Consider the following 20185-nt stretch of genomic DNA (forward strand, 5'->3'; position numbering starts at 1 on the left):
CCTTAGCTCTGATCCTCCTGCCTGTCCTCAGCGTGCTGGGTTTTCTGGCCCCAGCCACCACACAGGGCCACAGTGGCTGTCCTGGACTGTCACCCCAGGACAGGACTCCCGTGTCGCTCAGTGTACTTAGCAGAATTCTGAGAGGCTTTATTTTATCTTTTCTAGTTTATTTGCTTTTTACCCGTCCATCCTATTTCCCTGAAGAAAAAGAGATGAAGAAGCAAAAGAGATCAAAGGAGAATGAATTGGAAATGAACCCCAAAATTAAAGGAGGTGTCCGGGATGTGTTCTGCAGCTTCACCTCCAAGAAGACTCAGCCTCTCCCAAAGCTAGTGTTGAGGACTGGCTGGACCAGTATGAATGTTCTAGAAGGAGGCAAGAAAGGGAACAGTGGCCCTACCCTGCTCTGCCTCCTCAGCCTAAGGCACGGTAGCTGATTGGCCAGTGTCTGGTCTTGCTGCACACCCCACCTGGGTGTTTAGGATTTAAGCAGGAGGACATCGGGAGCAGAACTCCTGGTTCCTGATCCTGGGGAACCTGGCTCACTCACAAAGATGCAGGCTCCACTCTTATTGGGGATGCTGGCCTTTGTGTCCATGGCAACGGGCCTCTGTCCGTGAGTATGGGTGTCAGAGTCGATTGGGGGTCATCAGAGTTGACTGGGGGCCATCAGAGTTGATTGGGGCCATCATAATTAATTGGGGGCCATCAGAATTAATTGGGGGCCATCAGAGTTGATTGGGGCTCATCAGAGTTGATTGGGGGTCATCAGACTTGATCGGAGGGCCATCAGAGTAGATCGGGGGTTCATCAGAGTTGATTAGGGGTCATCAGAGTTGATCGGGGGCCATAAGAGTTAATTGGGGACCATCAGAGTTGATGGGGCCATCAGGGTTGATTGGGGGCCAATGGCATTTTTTTTTTTTTTTTTTTTGCCCGTCTTGCTCAAGCTTAAATGTGGACAAGCGAAGACACACCCATGGTTTCCTTCACTTTCTGTCTTCTCTTTTTCCTTTATTCCTTTCCTAGAATGAAAGGCTGAAACACCAGACTTGAGCTTAACAACAGCAGCAAGATAATTTTAAATTTTAAAATGTGTAGGCTTTTTGTATCCTGATCTCTGTGACAGGCCTAATTTTGTCCTTGATACTCCAGCCAGGTTTGGGATTTCAGGGAGGGTCACTGAGGAATTGGGGAGGGTGTTGGGACCTGTGCTGGGAGTCTCTTTCTCCTTTGTTATAAAAAGCAAGGCTCGGGAAGCAGGGGCTTGCTCGGCTTAGCTGACTGCTGGCTGCTTCTAAGGGAAGGGATTAGCTTTTCACTGAGGAATGAATCACTGCTCTGCAATTCTTTCTTCCCCTCAGTAGAAAGTACTTGGTAACAGTACCAGCCCAGCTTGCCTTCCCCTCCACACAAAAGGTTTGTTTGGATCTGAGCCCTGGGAACTGTGATGTAAAATTCACTATTACCCTGGAGACCAAGGACAAGACGCAGAAGTTGCTAGAACATTCCGGATTGAAGAAGAACTTCCACTGTGTCTCATTTTCAGTAAGTGCTGACTAGGCCTCAACGCTAATCCCTGGATTTCCAGGTCTCCTCCCAGGCTGCTCACCATGGTCTGACTTCAAGTACGGGTTTCTCCTGTAGTGCTTTGGCTAGGTTTCTTGGCTGGTCTCTGTTAAACTTCAGTTCCAGGTGGGGCTTACCCACAATTCCCTTCTCCTCACACCCTTTCAGTCCCTCACCTCTGAGAACACTGCTTCTCTTCACGTTGTCTTAAGACTTCTCTAGCGACGTTTGACTCAGTTCTCTCCATCTGTTCTCCCACTGCTGGCTTGAGTCCGGTGATTGTGTCCCCCGGTACCCTACTCCTCCCCAAAGTGCTCCTCTCCCGCCCAGGTCCCCCCACCCGCTGGTGGTACGGACGAAGTGGCTACCATTCGAGTGTCAGGAGTTGGAAAGAACCTCAGCTTTGAAGAGGAGAAAAAGGTTCTGATTCAGAGGCAAGGGAGCGGCACCTTTGTGCAGACGGACAAACCTGTCTACACTCCAGCCAGCAAGGTAAGGCGAGCGTGCCTCGGGACAGACAAGGCTAGGAAGACGGCTGTGCGTCGTGATGGGGATTCGTGAACGTTAGTGGGTTCACAGAACAAGGAGGGAGAAGACAGGGGTGTCTGGCGACGAAGTTTCTGGCCTGATTGTGAGTCTTACTCTAGCAAGAGCGTGGGTGGAGTTGCTGGTGCCTCTGGGTGTCTAAAACAAAGGCACGGTCTGTCCCGGAGGGTGGGGTGTCTCACAGAGTTGGGTTAATGGTTCTTATGGGTCAGAAAGTGTCCAGTGTTTGGCTTGCACGTCTGTTCTTCTGCTCATTTTATTTTGTGGGGCATTCCACTCTGAGGGCTCACACACTAGGAGCCCTGGAGAAAAACTAAGAAACTGTGTGGTCTTCACCTTTCTCTCACATTGGAAAACATCTCCGCTCTCCTCAGCCTAACGGGTTTTCCTGACTCAGGAACACGTTCAAGGAAACAGGTGGAGGAGGAATTCTGAGATGGGAAACCCTCTTTGCTAATTATGCCCTTGCCGGTCTAGTGTTTTTCAGAATTGTCACCTTGAACAGCGACTTCATTCCCGTGAACGACAAGGTACGGATTTAGCTGGAGGAGGGAAAGGTGTTCGATCACTGAGAATGGAGAAGGCGATGCGGGGCTGTGGGCTGTAGAACACCCTCAGGAAGGAGTCCTAGCCTCGGGCACCAGCCCGCAGACGCCCAGCCCTGTCTGTCTGTGTGGGAAGCTGCAAAGGTGACTGGTTTTCAGCCTTACATGCACAACTCAGTTAGCATGACATTCCTGAGAGATGGCTGCATCTGCTTATGTCTAAAAAGACTTCATAGTCGGGCAGTGGTGGTGCACACCTCTAATCCCAGCACTTGGAAGGCAGAGGCAGGCAGATCTCTGGGTTTGAAACCAGCCTGGTCTACAGAGTGAGTTCTAGGACAGCTAAGGCTACATGGAGAAACAAACAAAACAAAACAAAAAAGACTTTTCAGGTTGGAGAGATGGCTCAGTGGTTAAGAGATACTGTTGCTGTTCCAGAGGACCCGGGTTCAATTCCCAGCACCCACTTGGCAGCTCACAACCTTCTGTGATGTGACTTTAGTCCCATGGATTTTGATACACTTCTGACTTGAGCAGACACTGCACACATGTGATGTGCATACATACAGGCAGGCAAAATGTTCATACACGTGAGGAAACTAAATCTAAAGGAGAGAAACTTAAAGACTTTCCTTCAGGGACAATACCAAATGACTTTGCAGTTCAACTATGAAGACATTGGGGCTGGAGATGTAGGTCAGCGGTTGGGCTTTTGGGTTCTGTCCCCAGCATGTAGACACACAGACACACACACACACACACACAGAGAGAGAGAGAGAGAGAGAGAGAGAGAGAGAGAGAGAGAGAGAGAGAGAAAACAAGGGTATACTTAATAAAAGGAAAAAATAAGACTATCCACTTCTATATTTTTTTTTAAAATTAAGAGGCAATGCTAGGAGAGGTGTCGCACGCCTTTAATCCCAGCACTTGGGAGGCAGAGGCAGTGGATCTCTGAGTTCAAGGCCAGCCTGGTCTACAGAGTTCCAGAACAGCCAGTGCTATCCTGTCTTGAAAAACAAAACTAACAAACAAACAAAATAAATAAATAAATAAATGAATGAATGAATGAATGAATGAATGAATGAATGAATAGGCAAGATAATAAATAAGGTCATCTATAAAGTAGTCAGTTTTCTTCTGGCAACGTTGAAAGTGTGGTAACCCTTGGCAAATATACTTCAATATTCCTCCTCCAATTCAATCCTTAACATCGGGTCTTTTCCCAAAATCTTTACTTTTCATGTCGTGGGATATGGAACCCAGGGTCCGACCAGTGTTAGGCAAGCACTCCCTGACGGAGCCACATTCTGGTCATAAGTTTTTGTAACGAGTTTGATCTTGTTCCGGGCACGCTGTGGTTTTTACGAGCTCTGGTCCTTACCCCTTGGATGCCCCACTGCCGTCTTCCTGCGTGTTCAAGTAGAACTTAAATACAAGAAGGGCATTTTTTTCTGTTTTCTGTCTCCTTGGCTTCAGAGGTCCCTTTCCCTGTGTGCTTGTTACAGGTCGGCAGCCATAGCCACGTTATTTCCCGACGGTCTTTCCGTCTCTCTTTCCTGTCACCAGTAACCCTTCCATAACAGAGTCTGGTATACTACTGGGTATTGATTTCAAAGCGATGGGCGCCATCTCAGCGGGTGCTTGGACTCTACCGCCCCCTGGAGGTTGATCTCATTAGCTACCCTGTTACTTTTTTTTTTTTCTTTGCACAGATTGCTCAAAAGGTTGTGGGTTTTGTTATAAAGCTTGATTTCTCTTCTAAAATGACTCCCTCGCCCCCCATTCCATTTACACAGATCCTTCTAAGCTGAGAACTGACATTAACAAGAGGAATTTTACCAAGAAGCCACAGGACAAAATCTCAAGTTTAAAGAACATAGTGATTTTACACTCGGGAGGTAGAGAGGAGACGGGAGTATCAAGTTCAAGGCCAGCCTCAGCTGCATGAGATGCTATCTCACTCATCCACCCTCAAATAAATAAAGAACATGATATTTTATACCCAGAGCACAAAAATACAGCTGAAGTGGGCCAGTGAGATGGATCAGTGAGTAAGGTGCTTGCTGCCAAGCCCGATGACCTGAGTTCTTCAGTCCTTGGGACACACACACACACACACACACACACACACACACACACACACGACGCACGCGTGCGTACACATGCACATACATGTGTACACACATGTGTGCATACACACACTATAAATAAGTAAATATAACAAAATATAGTCAAGATTGTCCCGCTCAGTTCCTCCCAGAAACCTCTGGTTAACTGGCCCCCTCCCTGACACTTGGCCCCTGGGTTAGGAAAGTACTTTGTCATCTAATTATATTCGTTTTCCGGGACCTGTGGCTCTCCACAGCAATAAGAGTGATATTTGCCTCCTGGTTGTCTAAATATCTTCAGGCCTGTGTCACTTTGATCTTAGTTTTTGGCTCTTGACATTTTATTTAAATTACATTTTTATGTGTGCACACGGGCGAGCCGTGACACACATGTGGAGGTGAGAGGCCAGTCTGCAGGAGTCAGTTCTTTCCTTCGCCGCTCGTGTGTCCTGGGGATTGAACTCGGGTCCTAGCCTTGGCAGCAAATGCCTCTGCCCACTGAAGCTTCTTGCTGCACCCCACCCCCTTTTTGGCTCTTGCAGAGTTGCTGATCTGCCTTCCTTATGTCATCTGTGTTTGTGTTTCGGGAGGGTTAACACCACTTGGTACTTACCCAAGAATCAAAGGCGTGCACTGTCTTGATTTCACCCGGTTTTTGGAGTGAGATGGAAACTGGCCTCTTCTGAATGCCACACACCTTCCCTGAGCCCGTAACTATGAACGTGCGGTGTTAGCATTCATGTATCAACCACCTTTAGATCTTTCAGCTGGCCACTTGTAAACTTTTTTTAAAAATTATTTTGCCACGAGTGAAAGTGAGGTCACTCCTATCCACGGGCTTTTGGGTGTCAAAAGAAGGGGCCAGGAAACAATTTGCTCCCAAGAGGAGGTTTAAAGTGTGGGAGTCTTGGGCAACGACATTTCCCTTCAGGGACGGGGACTGCGGGTCTTCAAGCCTTTTAGGGCTGGGGATCCTCTGAGAAAATCTCTTTCTTTCTCTACTGGATGAGTCTTAACCCCAGCGTTAAGATAATGGCCAGAGGGGAAGGCGTCCTTTCAGGACACGTTCCCAGGCTGCACCGTGAACTAACCTGTGCTCTCTCTGTCTTCCCTTTCCAGTACTCCGTGGTGGAGCTGCAGGTAAGCGGAAGCACCAGCTCTCCTGGGAGCTGTGGGGACAAGTCGAAGGCAGTAATGATTCACACCGCGGCCCAGAGTTTCTAGACTCTGCCCCAGCACCGGGAAGCCATAGGTCCACCTCCCTTTTCCATTGTCTCATGTCCACTGTCCTGGGACCGAAACCTCTGTGGATAAGGATGGCAGGTCCTGCCATGACCGCTTTCCCCTTTGGCTCTGGTGACTTCTCTGTGCAATGCCCACTTAGCCACACAGGCTGATTGTCCCTGTTTGTCAGCGTCACAACACCTTTGGATAGAAACTCGGTAGCTGAGTGATAAATACCTTTGAGGAATGTCCCAGTGTACAATCAGTTCCCTCAGCCTTATTTCTTAAGAAGGACTGAACATGAGTGAACACTCCTGATGAATAGGACTTTAAAGTCTATTTCCTGAAGCTGTTGATAACACCTGCAAGAACTTGGAGAGGAAAGGGTTTCTCTTGAATGAGGCTGGATTTACAACAATAAAGTCATAAATCACACAGGGAGCTATTTTTTTCTTGTAAATAATCTATACATTTTCAGTGTCCATGAAGGCCAAAGGTGAGCATTGGATCCCCTGGGACGGGAGTTAAAGATGATTATGAGCCACCATGTGAGTGCTGGGAATCGAACCCGGGTCCTCTGGGAGAGCAACCGGTGATCTTACCTGCTGATCTAGCTCTCCAAACCCTGCCTCTTTTTTCTTGGATAAAGCCTGAAGAGCAATGGGTAGAATCCATTCCCTGCTTTTTGCCATGCAGAGCTGGAAGCCGTGTAGCGAGCCGCATTATGCTGTTTCTCTTTATTTGGACACAGGACCCAAATAACAACAGGATTGCACAGTGGCTGGACGTGGCACCCCAGCAAGGCATCGTAGACTTATCCTTTCAACTGGCACCAGAGGCAACGCTGGGCACCTACACGGTGACAGTGGCTGAGGGCAAGACCTTCGGCACGTTCAGTGTGGAGGAATATGGTAGGTGTAGGAAGGAACAAGCCAAGGCGTTGAGCACAGTCTTGATTCCAAGTCAGGGAAGGTAACGTCAAGGTTGTTTGCTCGTGTTTTTAATCAGGGCTGGGTCTAACTTCAGGAACATTTGTTTTTTAAACAGCACTCCAATAATTAACTAGTTAATGGAATTATCACTATCTCCATACTCCTCTGTTATCTCCTAGTTATACCAGGACCTTGTGTGTTTCTTTCTCCCCTCTCTAGTGTTGCCCAGGTTCAAGGTAGAAGTGTTGGAACCAAAACAATTATCAACCACGGAGGAATCCTTCTTTGTAAGAATATGTGGCAGGTAAGTTCGGAAGCTTTGGAGATGAGCACTGGAGGCCCTGGGGGTGGTGGTGTCAGAGGAGAGGTTATGTAGGTGATTTGATGTGGCTTGGAGTCATGAGTCATCCAGGAAGTTTTATAACCACCGTGTGCTCTCACGTTCCATTATGAATTTAGTCGAGATTGTGGATTTAATTTCTACGGGGCACCAAATACAACACCGATTCCCCCGGGGAAATGAAAGAAAGGAGCGCTGGGTCTGGTGGAAGCCTGACTTCCCAATTGCTCGGGGAAACGGAGGCAGAAGACGGGACATTCAAAGTCTGCCAGGGCTGCAGAGAAATTTCAAGGCTGGCCCCGGTTCTTAGTGAGACCTTGTCTCAGAGTAAAGAAATATGAAGAGCTGGGGGTGTGGTTCAGTGGTAGCTCAGAGAGAAAGGGAGGGAGGGAAGGAGAGAGGGAAGGAAGGAAGGAAGAAGGAAGGAAGGGAGGAGGAGAGAGACCTCTGTGTCCATACGGTGGTGCTTGAGTATAATTAAAGAAGGGAAGAAAAGAGCTGGAACATCACATGACTGTCAGAGCACCTGACTGAGACGGGAGTATGGGAAAGAGGAAGTGTGTGTGTGTGTGTGTGTGTGTGTGTGTGTGTGTGTGTGTATCTCAGGGAGTTTCGTAATTGTCTCCTTGTGGGTTTTTTTGTACGTTTGTCTTTGGTATTGTTTTGTTTTAAATCAGATACACGTACGGAAAGCCTGTTCGAGGGGTGGCCCTGCTCTCAGTGTGTCAGAAGGCGCACACTTACTGGTACCGAGAAGTGGACCAGGAACAGCTGCCGGACAAATGCAGAAACTTCTCGGGGCAGGTGAGCAAATGGAATCTGAAGAGCTGCTTTATCCATGTTGTCTTTCACAGCCTCAGTAAACACCGGCATGAAAAAGTGACGAGAAGCACAGAGTGAAGGCTTTGGTGGTGGTGGTATGTGTATGTGGTGGGGGGTTCCCCCAGGCCCAAGTCCGAGCAGCAGCACCCCTCACCAGAATGCAGCTTCTCAGGCTGCACTGGAGCCAGGGAGTTCATTGTTTCCTGCTCCCTTCCCCTTCTCCTAGCTCGGAGTTTCAAGGATGATGTGTTACAGCCTGTGTGCGGTGTATTTTCTGTGTAGCACTGGCTATCCAGGAACTCACTTTGTAGACCAGGCTGGGCTCGAACTCAGAGATCTACAATGGTGTATTCTCATGTCACAGCAGAGTTTTCTCTCTTGAGGAAACTGAGGCATGGAGTTGAGCAGCTATGTGCTTCTATGACACGTTATAAAGCGAAAGCAGGGGTTAGATTGTGCTCTCTGATTGCCTCCGCAGACCGACAAAGCGGGATGCTTCTCCGCCTCTGTGGACATGGCCACCTTCAACCTCACTGGATACATGTACAGCCACAGCATTACTATTGTGGCTTCAGTGGTGGAGGAAGGGACAGGTAAGAGGGGTGCTGCTTGACCCATAAAGAAAGGAGAGGGCGCAGCGGGGTGGATCAGTGGATAAAGGAGCCTGCTTCTAAGCTGGCTGACCTGAGTTCAATCCCTGAGGCCCACAAGGTGGAAGGAAAGAATAAATTCCCATGACCCATGGTGCACATACAACATCACACAAACATACACAAAATAAGTAAGTAAATAGATAAAATGTGAGCTGCCAATAAAGAAAACGTAACAAGAATAACAAGAGGAGGAGTAGGAGGAAAAGGGGGTACCCTGTTCCCAGTCCTTAGACCAGGGAAATCCCAGCTGTTCCTTCCATCTACTACCTGGGGAGACAGAGTTGATTTGCTTTGACATTTGGTCAGAAACACAGCTTTGTATTTCCCCTGACACCATCCTCTCTGGAATTTTATGTTCAACATGAAGATGAGGATGCCAGGACTCAGGACATGACAAATCTGTTTCCTTCTGCAGGGCTGGAGGCCAATACCACCCAGGACATCTACATTTCCTCAAAGATGGGATCCATGACCTTTGAAGACACTAACAATTTTTATTACCCCAATTTCCCCTTCAGTGGGAAGGTATGCTAATTTGTCTTTGTGTACCCCCAAACAAGCCAACCAACCAACCAACCAACATCAAAGACACATCAAACTGACCGGGCTATTCCCATCTCCTTCCTGCTGTCCTAAGTACTCCTGTGAGGTAGACACTATCATTTGGCCCCGTTTTACAGATGACAAAACTGAGGCAAGAGAAGGTAAATGATTTTCCATAGGTTTCTCAGCTGCTGAGTCATTATAATCAATTCATCCACAAGCAGCGTCCTCACTCTCTTTTGGCGCCGTCACCATCAGAGTGAAATTCTAGGCCCTTCCTAAGACCAGAGGTGGTGTCCTCCTCCTCCTCCTCTTCCTCTTTCTAAAAGTTTATTATTATTATTACTAATATGTTGGTGATTTTCCTGCACGTGTGTCTATGCACCACATGTGTGCCTGGTGCCTGTGGAGGACCGAAGAGTGTGTTGGATCCCTGGAACTGGAGTTACACGTGGTTGTGAGCGGCCATGTAGGTGCTGGGAACTGAACCTGGGTCCCCAAGAGCAGCCAGTGCTCTTAACTGCTGAGCCGTCTCTGCAAACCCAGAGTCTCCTTTCCTGATGTCCAGATCTTTGGACTTAAGAGCTGCAGTGCTTCTGGGGGAATCGTTTAGCCCGGGCTCCTGGGTCTGGGCAAGATTCACACCGCACCTCTCAACAGAGAGCCGTTTTCAGATCTTTAATCTGTCATTAGAGATTTCTAATTTCACTGTCTGACTGACTTGTCATTCCCTTAGGAGGCCTCTTCCTCCCCTTCCTCCTCCCCTTCCTTATCTTCCTCCTCACCTTCTCTCCCTCCCCGTTCCCCTTCTTTTGTTCTGTTTGGTTGGTTGGTTTTGGTTGTTGTTTTGAGGATCTGGCTGTTTAGCCCAGGTTGGCCTTGAACTCTGAGTCCTCCCGCCTCAGCCTCCTAAGTGCTAGGGTAACAGGTCACTGCACCCATCTGCTTATCTTTTTTCCCCCAAAGAAATGACCAACACAATTTTATGCACCTCTAAACTTTCTTTTTCCTTATTCATCTTATCCACACCACGGATGGATCCAGTTGTCTTTAGACATTAAAGATTCCATAACTGGGGAGGTAAAGAAGTCTATCTTTAGGGGGAAAAAAAATCGAGCTGGGGCAGGAGAACCTCAAGTTTGAGGCCAGCCAGAACCTATAGAAATAAATAAATAAATAAACAAGCATTGAAATGAAATCAAAACAATGCACAGAGCCTCAGAAGGAGCCTATGGGAGTGAAAGGCCAGGAAGCCAGGGTCTACACAGCAAACCAAGTTCTGTGTCAGGCTACTACCTCTGCGTTTCCAGGTCTGGGTACGTAGTGCGGTTGTTAGAACATTTGCCTACCCCGCACAAACCCAGCTGTGGCTTGAGCCCCAGAATCCGTTAACCAGGTGTGCCGGTGCACGCCTCTAATCTCAGCCCTGGGGAAGTGGAGGCAGGAGAAACAGACATTCAACGTTATTCTTGGCTACACGATGAGTTCAAGGCCCGTCCGGGATGCATAAGGCCTCTTCTCAAAAACAGAACCAAGCAACAACTTCTGTGTGTTTCTCAAAGCTTGAACGGCATCTATCTTTTCCTAAAATGTGTTCTTGGAATTTCTGTTGTCACTTTGCTTTGCCTCATACCCCAGTCTCCTCCTAACCTAACTTTAAAACCTCAGTGACTTTCACCCCTCAGGTAAGAGTTAGAGGCCACGATGACGCCCTCCTCAAGAATCATCCGGTATTCCTGGTGACTTCCGGCATAAATGGAACCACCAAGCAGACCCTAACCACTGACAACAACGGCCTTGCTTCCTTCACACTGGATACGGTCACCTGGAATGCGACAGCCGTTTCTCTGGAGGTAAGCCCTGAGGAGGCAGCATCCCAGATGAGGAGGACCCCCTGGAGGGAAGGCTCCAGACTTCTCTCTGCGGTTCTCTGGCTGATGTGGTGTCAACTCTGTCACTCTCTGGCCCCTCAGGAGGTTTCCCTAGGTTCCTTCGGTTTTTAGTAGTAACCTCACACCCGAAGCGCTACACGGCTCTCATGAATTCCTCCTCGTTTCTGACTGATGACAGACCTGAGATCCGAGCAGGAAGGGAAGTGGTTCTGAGTGAAGTCTTCATCCTCTCTTTCCCTCTTCCTTGTAAAAATGACTCTTTGGGGTCAGTTTTCCACCATCGTGACAAAACACCTAAAATAACCAACTTAAAAAGAGAAAAACCTTTCATTTGGTTCACGGTTTCACAGTTTTTAGTCCGTGGTGGCGTGGCCCTGTTGCTCTGGGTCTGTGGTGGTGCAGTATGCGACGGCGGGAGCAGATGGCAGAGGACGCGTGTTTAACTCATGAGGGCCAGAAAGTGGGGGTGGGGAGGGTGGGGCGCACTCCCATCGGAGTCTGTTTCCCAAAGGTTATTCCGCCTGTCAGTAGTGGCACAGCCTGGGAACCAACCATGCCTTCAACGCATGGCTTTCAGGGGACATTCACGCTGCAAGCACCAAGAGGCCTGTGGGTTTAGATGACGTAAGGCTGGTTATGTCAGTTTTTAGCTGGACAGCTGAGCAGTGAATGCCGTGAAACAGTCACACATCACGGCTCTGGAACGGGAAGTGCTCCCCGCCCACCCATCCACAGTGGTCAGCTGGGCAGATGATCTAGGTGGACTTTTGGGTGTGTCTGTGGGCCCGCTGGCTGCACGCTGCTGTTCCACCTCTCTCTTATCCCCCAACCTGCTAGCCCGTGTGCATGCTTACAGCAGTGATGAGTGCAGGGCCAGAGCTGGCCCACCAGGGCTTTTCCAAGTCGCTGGTTAGCGTGTGCTAACATCCTGTTGCTGACACATTGTCAGCCAGAGAGGATGCTATACAATTACTTGGTGAAAAGTATTGGTACAGGAATATGACAGACCGCAGCCACAGCCATTGTGACGTCATTCAGCAGCACTGTTTAAGCAAGCACATACAATTTGTCTTGTAGCTAACTTAACTAGATATTTATTCTAGGCTTCAGTCAATCATTGCATTCAGAAATAACTTTTTTTCAACCTCCTCATCCTCTATACCTAGTTTTCTTATCCCTGAAATATAAACTTGGTCATGCTTATCTACCCAACTGGCATCGGTCTTAGGAACTGCCCATCACTTGACAACTATAATTCATTCTTTCTACCTTTGTCTTCTACATCACAATGTTCCTGCACACATCATTTTGTAGATTCCCCATCTGTCCTTGGCTGGGCCTCTAGGAAAATGCCCACTTGCCATTCGTCATTCTCAGGAAGTGAAGACTGGAGAGAAAGAGCTCTGTGGTTAGGAGTGCACATTGCTCTTTCTTCCTTCCTTCCTTCCTTCCTTCCTTTCTTTCTTTTTCTCCCTCCCTTCCTTCCTTCTTTTTCCTCCTCCTCCTTTTCTTCTCTTCTGTTTCTTCCAGGGCAAGTTCCAACTAGAGGATGTGGTATATAATCCAAAGGAAGTACCTCGTTACTACGAAAATGCCTATCTGTACTTGCGTCCCTTCTACAACACCACCCGCAGTTTCCTGGGCATCCGGCGGCCAAATGGCCTGATGAGGTGTGGTCAGACCCAGGAGGTGCTAGTGGACTACTCCATTGATCCAGAGGATGCAAGCCCAGACCAAGAAGTCACCTTCTCCTACTATGTGAGTTGGGAAATGGGGGCTTGTAAAAGGGCATCGAGAGTCAGCCAGAGGAGAGACAGATGCCTGGATGCAGGACATGTGTAGAATTTCTGAATTTTAGAGACACATTTAAAAAGTTGAGACACCAGAAAGCTGGGTATGGCAGTGTATACCTAGAATCCCCAAACTGAGGAGGTAGAGGCAGGAGATCAGAAGTTCAAGGCCAGTCTGGGCTACACGAAATCCCACCTCAACAAACAACCAATAAAATCCAGATAGGCGTGTGGTCTCAGCATCGAGACGGCAGAGGCAGAAAGATTGTTTGCGAGTTCAAGGCTAGCTTGCGCGCCACAGTAAGAGCCAGTGTCAAAAAGTCAAAGGAATAAAAGATATTCACAGTCTTTTTTCAACTAAGGCTTTCAAGCAGCACACATTTAATCCTTAAAGCATACCTCAGTTACAATTCACTGCACTTTAGTGATCACAGAAGCCTGGACGTTGTGACGTGTTCAGCATCTGCACACACCTACTGGCAGCTCGATTGCACCGTCTTGAAATACAGCAAGGGATGGGGGATTGCAGACAAAGAGGTTTTGTTTTGTTTTGTTGTTGTTTAAACAAAAAACCCATTGTAACTATGTAGGAAAACAAAACAAGAAATTAACCGAGAAAATGATTAGTCCAGGGCTGAAGCGAGGTGAGTGAGTGGGAAGGGAGGGAGAGAGAATATGGGATGCAGAAACGCCGTCCTTCTGTGTTTCAGTTTTTAATTTGATTTTTTTGTTAGTGCTGAGGATTGAACCCAGCAAGCACTCTACCACTGAGCTGTACCCTAGTCCTTCACTGCCATGCATACACACACACACACACACACACACACACACACACACACACACGCGTGTGTGTGTGTGTGTGTTAAACATGTAAAGACTTCAGGCTTCACAGGTTTCTTTACCACTGAGCACTGAGCCATCCATCCTGCCAGCCCTGGACTATATCCTTCCCCCCCACCCCCCACCCCAAGACAGGGCTTCTCTGTATAGCACTGGATGTCCTGAAAATAGCTCTGCTAGGCTGGCCTTGAACTCACAGAGATCCACCTGCCTCCGCCTCCCAAGTGCTAGGTCTAAAGGCATGCTCAGCTTCTGGACTATATTCAAAGCAATGTTATAAACTGAAAGTTGACATCAACAGCAGCCTCAGTGGGGAAGCAAAACCCCCAATTGGTGGACAGCAAGTAGTGTGTAAAGATAAGCAAGTTACTGGCCACTCACGGCGACTAAAGGAACCAGACGCAAATAAACCTTAGGAGGCATGACCCAGAGACAGTCTTTGTTCCCTTTCTCTCTCAGTTTCTGAGACTGTCTCTCCTCTGGATCATACCGGTTACTTCTGTCATTTCACTGTCTCCAGCAAGCTGTAAACAACCATCTTGACCCAACAGAATAGGGAGGGGCGTGCAGAAACTAAGTCACAGTGAGAAAATAGACAGGGGTCTCAGGACAGGGATGGGACAAGAAGCTGGGGGGGGGGGAGCTGGGCCCGAGGAGCTCTGAGAGTCAGGTTGGGTGGCTGAGAAAGGGCAGTGAACACTGGGTAGGAGCAGGGCTGCCTGCCTGCTGAGACAGAAGCCAGGGCTTCTCTTTCAAGTGAGAGCACGCAGGAAGTGCCTAGGAAGTAGCAGCATTCTCCTCCATGAGCCAGATGCCGCCAGATCGGCTCTGGACAGTGTAAGATTCATTTTCACCTAATTGAACTGTAATAAAGAACGATTGTGATGATGGATTTTTGGCTGACTTTATGCTACAAGGATTATAAAACAATAAAGCTTGGAGATCCTAGAGAAATCCCGGACTTCTGCTGTGAGGGATTCTTTTTTTTTTAAATGCCGTCTGTCCTTTGTTTCTTCCACCCTCTTTCTGGCTCTCAGCCAAGGCTCCACTTGGAGAAGAGCCCTCAGGACCTGTGGGCAGGCAGCCTTATCTGGTAAGCAGACAGCTGCTAGGTGAGGTACTGTGCAGGCTCGGGAAGCCTGCAAAGAGGTGCAGTTCACCATGGGGATGCAGACATGCTCCGCAGGAAGGGGGCCCAGAGGAAGGGAACTGACTTCTGAGCTTTGGGTTTGTTTTTTCTCTCTCTCTCTTCCATAGGTAACAGGGAAAGGGAGTTTGCAGATGGAAGGGCAGAAGCAGCTGAAGGTTAAAGAGAAAGGTGAGTGCGTATGCTTCTGGGAGACGGAGATGTGGGCGATCCTAGAGAAGAGTTCCTATGCACGGAGGTGACTGGAGAAGGATGCTAACAACCAGACACTGGAGAGAAAAGGGGGGCGGCGCGGACCCTGAGGCCCCACCAGACACTGGAGAAGAGCCGTGCAGGTGGGTGTGCAGCCTTGCTCCTCCGCCCGTCTTCTTTCTCAGGACCAAAAGGCTCCTTCTCCATCTCGCTGACCTTCACCTCCAGAATGGCCCCTTCCCCCTCCCTCGTCATCTACACCATATTTCCCAGTGGAGGCATCATAGCTGACAAAATTGAGTTCTCTGTGGAGATGTGCTTTGACAACCAGGTAAGGTGGCAGTGAAGAGTAACTCGAGGAGAAAGTTCTTGTGTGTGATGGAGTTGGGGACCAGCAAGTTCAGCGCAGTCTGAAGAGCACATGGAAGTTGATGGTCACACCATACTTGTGTCTTCAGTGTCTTAGAGCTATGCTGAAATCTCTTTCTTCCCCCTTCTGGCCCTTCCCCTTCCCTTACTGGTCTCCCCAACGCCCCCTCCTCCTGCTCCCCCTCTTCCTCCTCCTCCTCCTCCTTCTCTTTCCCCCTTCTAAAGTCACAGCAGAGCTGGAGGTGGGTAAGATGATGTGAGTTCAGAGCCAGTCTAAACTACAGTGAGAGCCTGTCCCAGAAGGCATGTTCTCCCCCTCTGTTCCAGTATTCTCTCCCTTCCTTTCCCGTTGTCTCCCTGCCTTCTTCTCCCTCCTCTTCTCTTTATTTTTGAGACAAGGCCTTGCTATGTAGCCCAGGCTGGCCTTCAATTTGCAGCAATCCTCCTGCCTCTGTCTCCCAAGTGCTGGAGTTGTAAGCACGTGCCACCACAGTGCAATGGCCCACATAGATCTCTCGTCGCCCCACTTGCCCCCCCCCAGAGATCTGCTTGCTTCGTAAAGACTTGATCAGTCTCCCCACATTTTCCATCTCTGTCATAGCATTCTAGTATCACAGAAATGTGTGTTATCAATCATCTAACAGTGATGGAACGGGTTGGATCCCAGGCAGAGGCTCGCTGGCTGGTGACCCAGGTCCCTCTGCTTCACCTGCTGTCCAGGATGACTGGATCCCCACTGCATACCTTTCTCTTGCCCAGGTCTCCATTGGCTTCTCACCTTCCCAGCAGCTCCCAGGAGCAGACGTGGAGTTACAGCTGCAGGCCGCGCCTGGGTCCCTGTGTGCGGTCCGGGCTGTGGATGAGAGTGTTCTGCTCCTCAGGCCCGAGACCGAGCTGAGCAACAGCTCTGTGAGTGGTCTGGGAGGGGTGGGGCCCAGGAGATGATGGAGAGATCAATTCAGCTGCATCAGAGCACGGCAGTGGGCAGGACTCCTAGGGAAATAAGAGGCCGATGAAAGGTGCTGGGAAAGCTGCGGAGGACTTGAAAGTAGAGCCCTGTGTGGTGGTGGCACACGCCTGTAATGCCAGCATTGGAGAGGCTGAGGTTGTCGGTTCGTAGCCTGCCTGGGCTATATAGTGAGGCCAGAAGGGAAGGAGGGAAGGAAGGAAGGAAGGAGGGAAGGAAGGAAGGAGGGAGGGAGGTGGGAGGGAGAAGGACTAAAGGTATTTGAAGGACACAGTAATATGGATGCTGAGGAGGAAGAGGGGGTGAAACAGAAAGTATGAGGACCCGGGAAAGTGCCGTAGAGGTTACCACAGAATAAACAGAAGAATCCATACAAGTGAAGCGAGACAGCATGAGCTGTGGCCGCAGGGTGGGTGTGGTCCCTGCCGGCTGCACTGAGTTGGGCTTGTTCTCCCCTCCCCCCATCGCAGGTCTATGGGATGTTCCCATCCTGGTACAATTTTTACCCCTACCAAGTGGCTGAGTATGATGAGTGCCCGGCGTTTGGCCCATGGGACTTTCCTCGACCCCTCATCGATCCTGTGCCCAGAGGGGGACTGAGCAGGCACTCCATCATCTGGAGACCCTGGCGCTCTGAAGGCGCGGACCTGTTCAGTTTCTTCCAGGTGGATGCCCTGACGCTTCTGTGAAAACGATGGTGTGGGAACAGGGGAAGGGGACCCCACCTTGAAGAGAGCAGAGCCGCTCATGCGGGCAGGAAGGATGTGGGAGAGGCTCTGACCTTAGGCTGTTCTCCCTGGAGAACTTGACTGCTCAGAGAACCACTGTGTGAGTCGGGCAGGTGGTGCACGCCTTTAATCCCAGCACTCGGGAGGCAGAGGCAGGCGGATCTCTGTGAGTTCGAGGCCAGCCTGGTCTACAGAGCGAGATCCAGGACAGGAACCAAAACTACACAGAGAAACCCTGTCTCAAAAAACAAAAAAAAAAAAAAAAAAACAACAACAACAACAAAACACTCTGTGAGGCTGTCCTAGAACTGTTTCCACGGCCCCCACAGGTGACACTTGTGAGAGAAGAACAGAGGGAGCGGTAACCCGGAGGCCTGTACTGTCATAGAAAACAGTTTATACCCGTTCCAAGAGCAGGGCTTGGGGTGCTGTGTGAGCCAAGCCCGACCAGGAGATGTCCAAGGTCAGAGGCCATGTCTTCTTCATCGGAGTGTTCTTTCTAATGCTGGCCTTTCTGTAACACTCGTGTTTTCATAGGACTGAGTATGGCCTCTGCCCTCAGAAGCCAAACACTGAGGACACAGTGACATTTGGGAGAAGCATAAGCATCTTGATTTTTAATGAATTCAAGGCTGAGCTAGTTAGGCCTCATTAGTCACACTGAAGTCTCAGGCAATGTTATCTTCCTTTCCTTCTGGTTTGGGGGAATGGAACCCAGGGCCCTGAATGCCACCCCGAATGCTTCCTGTCACTGAGCTGCACACCCAGACCACAAGTGACCCAATAAGCAGGCTGGTCTCCGTGGCTGGATGCTGGGTGATAACCACCAGTCTCGCCATTAGTAACAAAAGGATATTTTGATTCAAACCTTTGAGGTCTGGTCGTAAGGTAAAGCCCCCTTCACACTTCATGGTCTCTTTGTTGCTTATCAGGACATGGGCTTGAAAATTCTATCAAATGCCAAAATCAAGAAGCCGGTAGACTGCAGTCGCCGACCTCCACACTACAGCCATACCATGGAGGGAGGTAAGCTGCGGCTCTGGGCCCTGGGACCCTGGAAACCTCCTCTGCCCTTGCACTGAGTGTGGCCTCAGATTGGTACTGGGTCGGAGATGCAGGACGTGTCTCTCCAGGAAGAGCCTTTGGAGCCTGGGTCCCTTATCTGTCCAGTCTCTGGCCGCAGCTCTTGGCCGGACTTCCCCAGTGACCCTTCTGACCTCGCCTCTCCTTGGCGGTCCTTTGCTTTCTGTGAGTTCTCCGGTTTGCTCTGAGTTTCTTACTAGCAGTCTCACTCACAATGCGAGCTTTCCGGTTTCCAAATGTTTCTTCTCAGACTCGTCAGCAGGTGGCGGTATTGCCCCAAAGACTGGGTTCGCGTCGCCATCGCCATCGCCGCAGACAGAGGGATCCCAGGTCCGCCAGTACTTCCCGGAGACCTGGCTGTGGGAACTGTTTCCGGTCGGGTAAGTGATGCGGTGGAATCCGCAGAAAATTCAGAGTCGTCATTTCGAAAATCTCCGTATCAGGAACTCCTCCCCCGGGGTCCCAAAACAAGCACTCAAACTCCGACCTCACACCCACGTAGTGCAGACTGCACGCTCGCCCCAAATCTACAGTTTTGCAAGCCACGGGCCACATAAGCACCGTGACACCCCTTCTCCCGTATCTGGACATCTCCCGCACCCCAGGATTTACATCCAGGAGCCTCTTCTTTTCCGTTTGCCCATCAATTCTCTCTAATGCTCTCCGGTCCCGCACTTCACTTGGGTTCTTGTTGTGTCCACAGTAACTCAGGAAACAAGGTGGTCCAGGTCACAGTTCCCGATACCATCACTGAGTGGAAGGCTATGACATTCTGCACCTCGCAGTCCAGAGGCTTCGGCCTTTCGCCGACTGTTGGGCTGACGGCTTTCCAGCCGTTCTTTGTTGATCTGATGATGCCTTACTCAGTCGTTCGTGGAGAATCCTTCCGCCTTACAGCCACCGTCTTCAATTACCTAAAGGACTGCATCAGGGTGAGAGCGGGGATGCCGGAAGTAGTGTGGCCTGGAGCCTCAGGCCCACTCCAAGTCCATCCCTAAATTGGAAGCATACCCAATTTCTCTGGGAGGTGCCCTGCTTCTGTCACAAGCCCTGAGTCCCTAGATCACCCTTTCCTCTGTCCCCACCCCTCCCCTCCCACCCCCCTCTTTCCCTCCTTCATACTGTGAGTTGAACACATGGCTTCAAGCCCCTTAACCAAATCCTCGACCACTGAGCTATGTCCCAGCACTCCTTTTATTTATTTACGTGTTCATTCTTTGACAATTCCATACACGAATCATTGGTCATTCCCACCTCCCGTTATCCTCTCTCACCCCGTTCCCACCTCCCAGTAAAAGCCTTTTTACTTTTTATTGTGGAGGAAGAGTCTCACAAAGTTGCTTCCACCGGCCTTGAACTCCCTCTGTGGCCCAAAGCAGACTTGGACTCAAGCTCCTGCCTCAGCCTTCCCAGGCCTTAGGGTTTCCAGGCCTGCACTATCACGGTCCACTCTCAGACCGTTTATGTCTTTAATCCTTCAGATTCAGACTCACCTGGGCCCATCAGATGAGTACCGTGTAGAGTCACGGGCAGATGGTCAGGCCTCCAGCTGCCTGTGTGCTGATGAAGCCAAGACCTTCCACTGGGATGTCACCGCTGTCAAGCTGGGTGAGAGAGGAATAATGACCCGGAAGCCATCAGGAGCCAAGACCTCCGTGCTTTCCTGCTGCGTTTGCTTGTCTCTGCTTTCCTCCTTTTTATTTGCCTCTACCCTTTCCCTTCTGAGCCTGTGTGATGGGTAAATAAGGGAAGGCTCAAAGAGACGATCAACTGTATCCAATCTAGAATATTCTGAGTGCGAAAGGCGAGCTTTTGGTATTATAACAGGACAAGGACCCACCGTGGGACAAGGACTGTGCTGACTGCTTTAATGTACCAATCCATTTTTAGAATTT

General features: G+C 49.7%; 1 protein-coding gene across 1 annotated transcript in view; it reads left to right on the forward strand.

Moving 5' to 3' along the window:
* The first annotated feature begins 533 nt into the window (after positions 1–533).
* A2ml1 (alpha-2-macroglobulin like 1) overlaps positions 534–20185 on the forward strand; it is a 38388-nt gene continuing 18736 nt past the window's right edge. The window contains exons 1-21 of the mRNA XM_037204170.1: positions 534–616; positions 1365–1548; positions 1900–2061; position 2283; positions 2593–2645; positions 5888–5908; positions 6744–6903; positions 7144–7228; positions 7942–8068; positions 8565–8679; positions 9155–9264; positions 10968–11135; positions 12705–12932; positions 15062–15122; positions 15329–15474; positions 16272–16421; positions 16950–17144; positions 18140–18233; positions 18541–18670; positions 18994–19222; positions 19772–19898. Coding sequence (XP_037060065.1) covers positions 555–616; positions 1365–1548; positions 1900–2061; position 2283; positions 2593–2645; positions 5888–5908; positions 6744–6903; positions 7144–7228; positions 7942–8068; positions 8565–8679; positions 9155–9264; positions 10968–11135; positions 12705–12932; positions 15062–15122; positions 15329–15474; positions 16272–16421; positions 16950–17144; positions 18140–18233; positions 18541–18670; positions 18994–19222; positions 19772–19898 — 2608 coding nt within the window. The 5' untranslated portion in view covers positions 534–554. The remainder of the gene's footprint in view (positions 617–1364; positions 1549–1899; positions 2062–2282; positions 2284–2592; positions 2646–5887; positions 5909–6743; positions 6904–7143; positions 7229–7941; positions 8069–8564; positions 8680–9154; positions 9265–10967; positions 11136–12704; positions 12933–15061; positions 15123–15328; positions 15475–16271; positions 16422–16949; positions 17145–18139; positions 18234–18540; positions 18671–18993; positions 19223–19771; positions 19899–20185) is intronic.

This window comes from Peromyscus leucopus, chromosome 3 (genome assembly GCF_004664715.2).
Source record: "Peromyscus leucopus breed LL Stock chromosome 3, UCI_PerLeu_2.1, whole genome shotgun sequence".
In the NCBI taxonomy this organism is placed as follows: Eukaryota; Metazoa; Chordata; class Mammalia; order Rodentia; family Cricetidae; genus Peromyscus; species Peromyscus leucopus.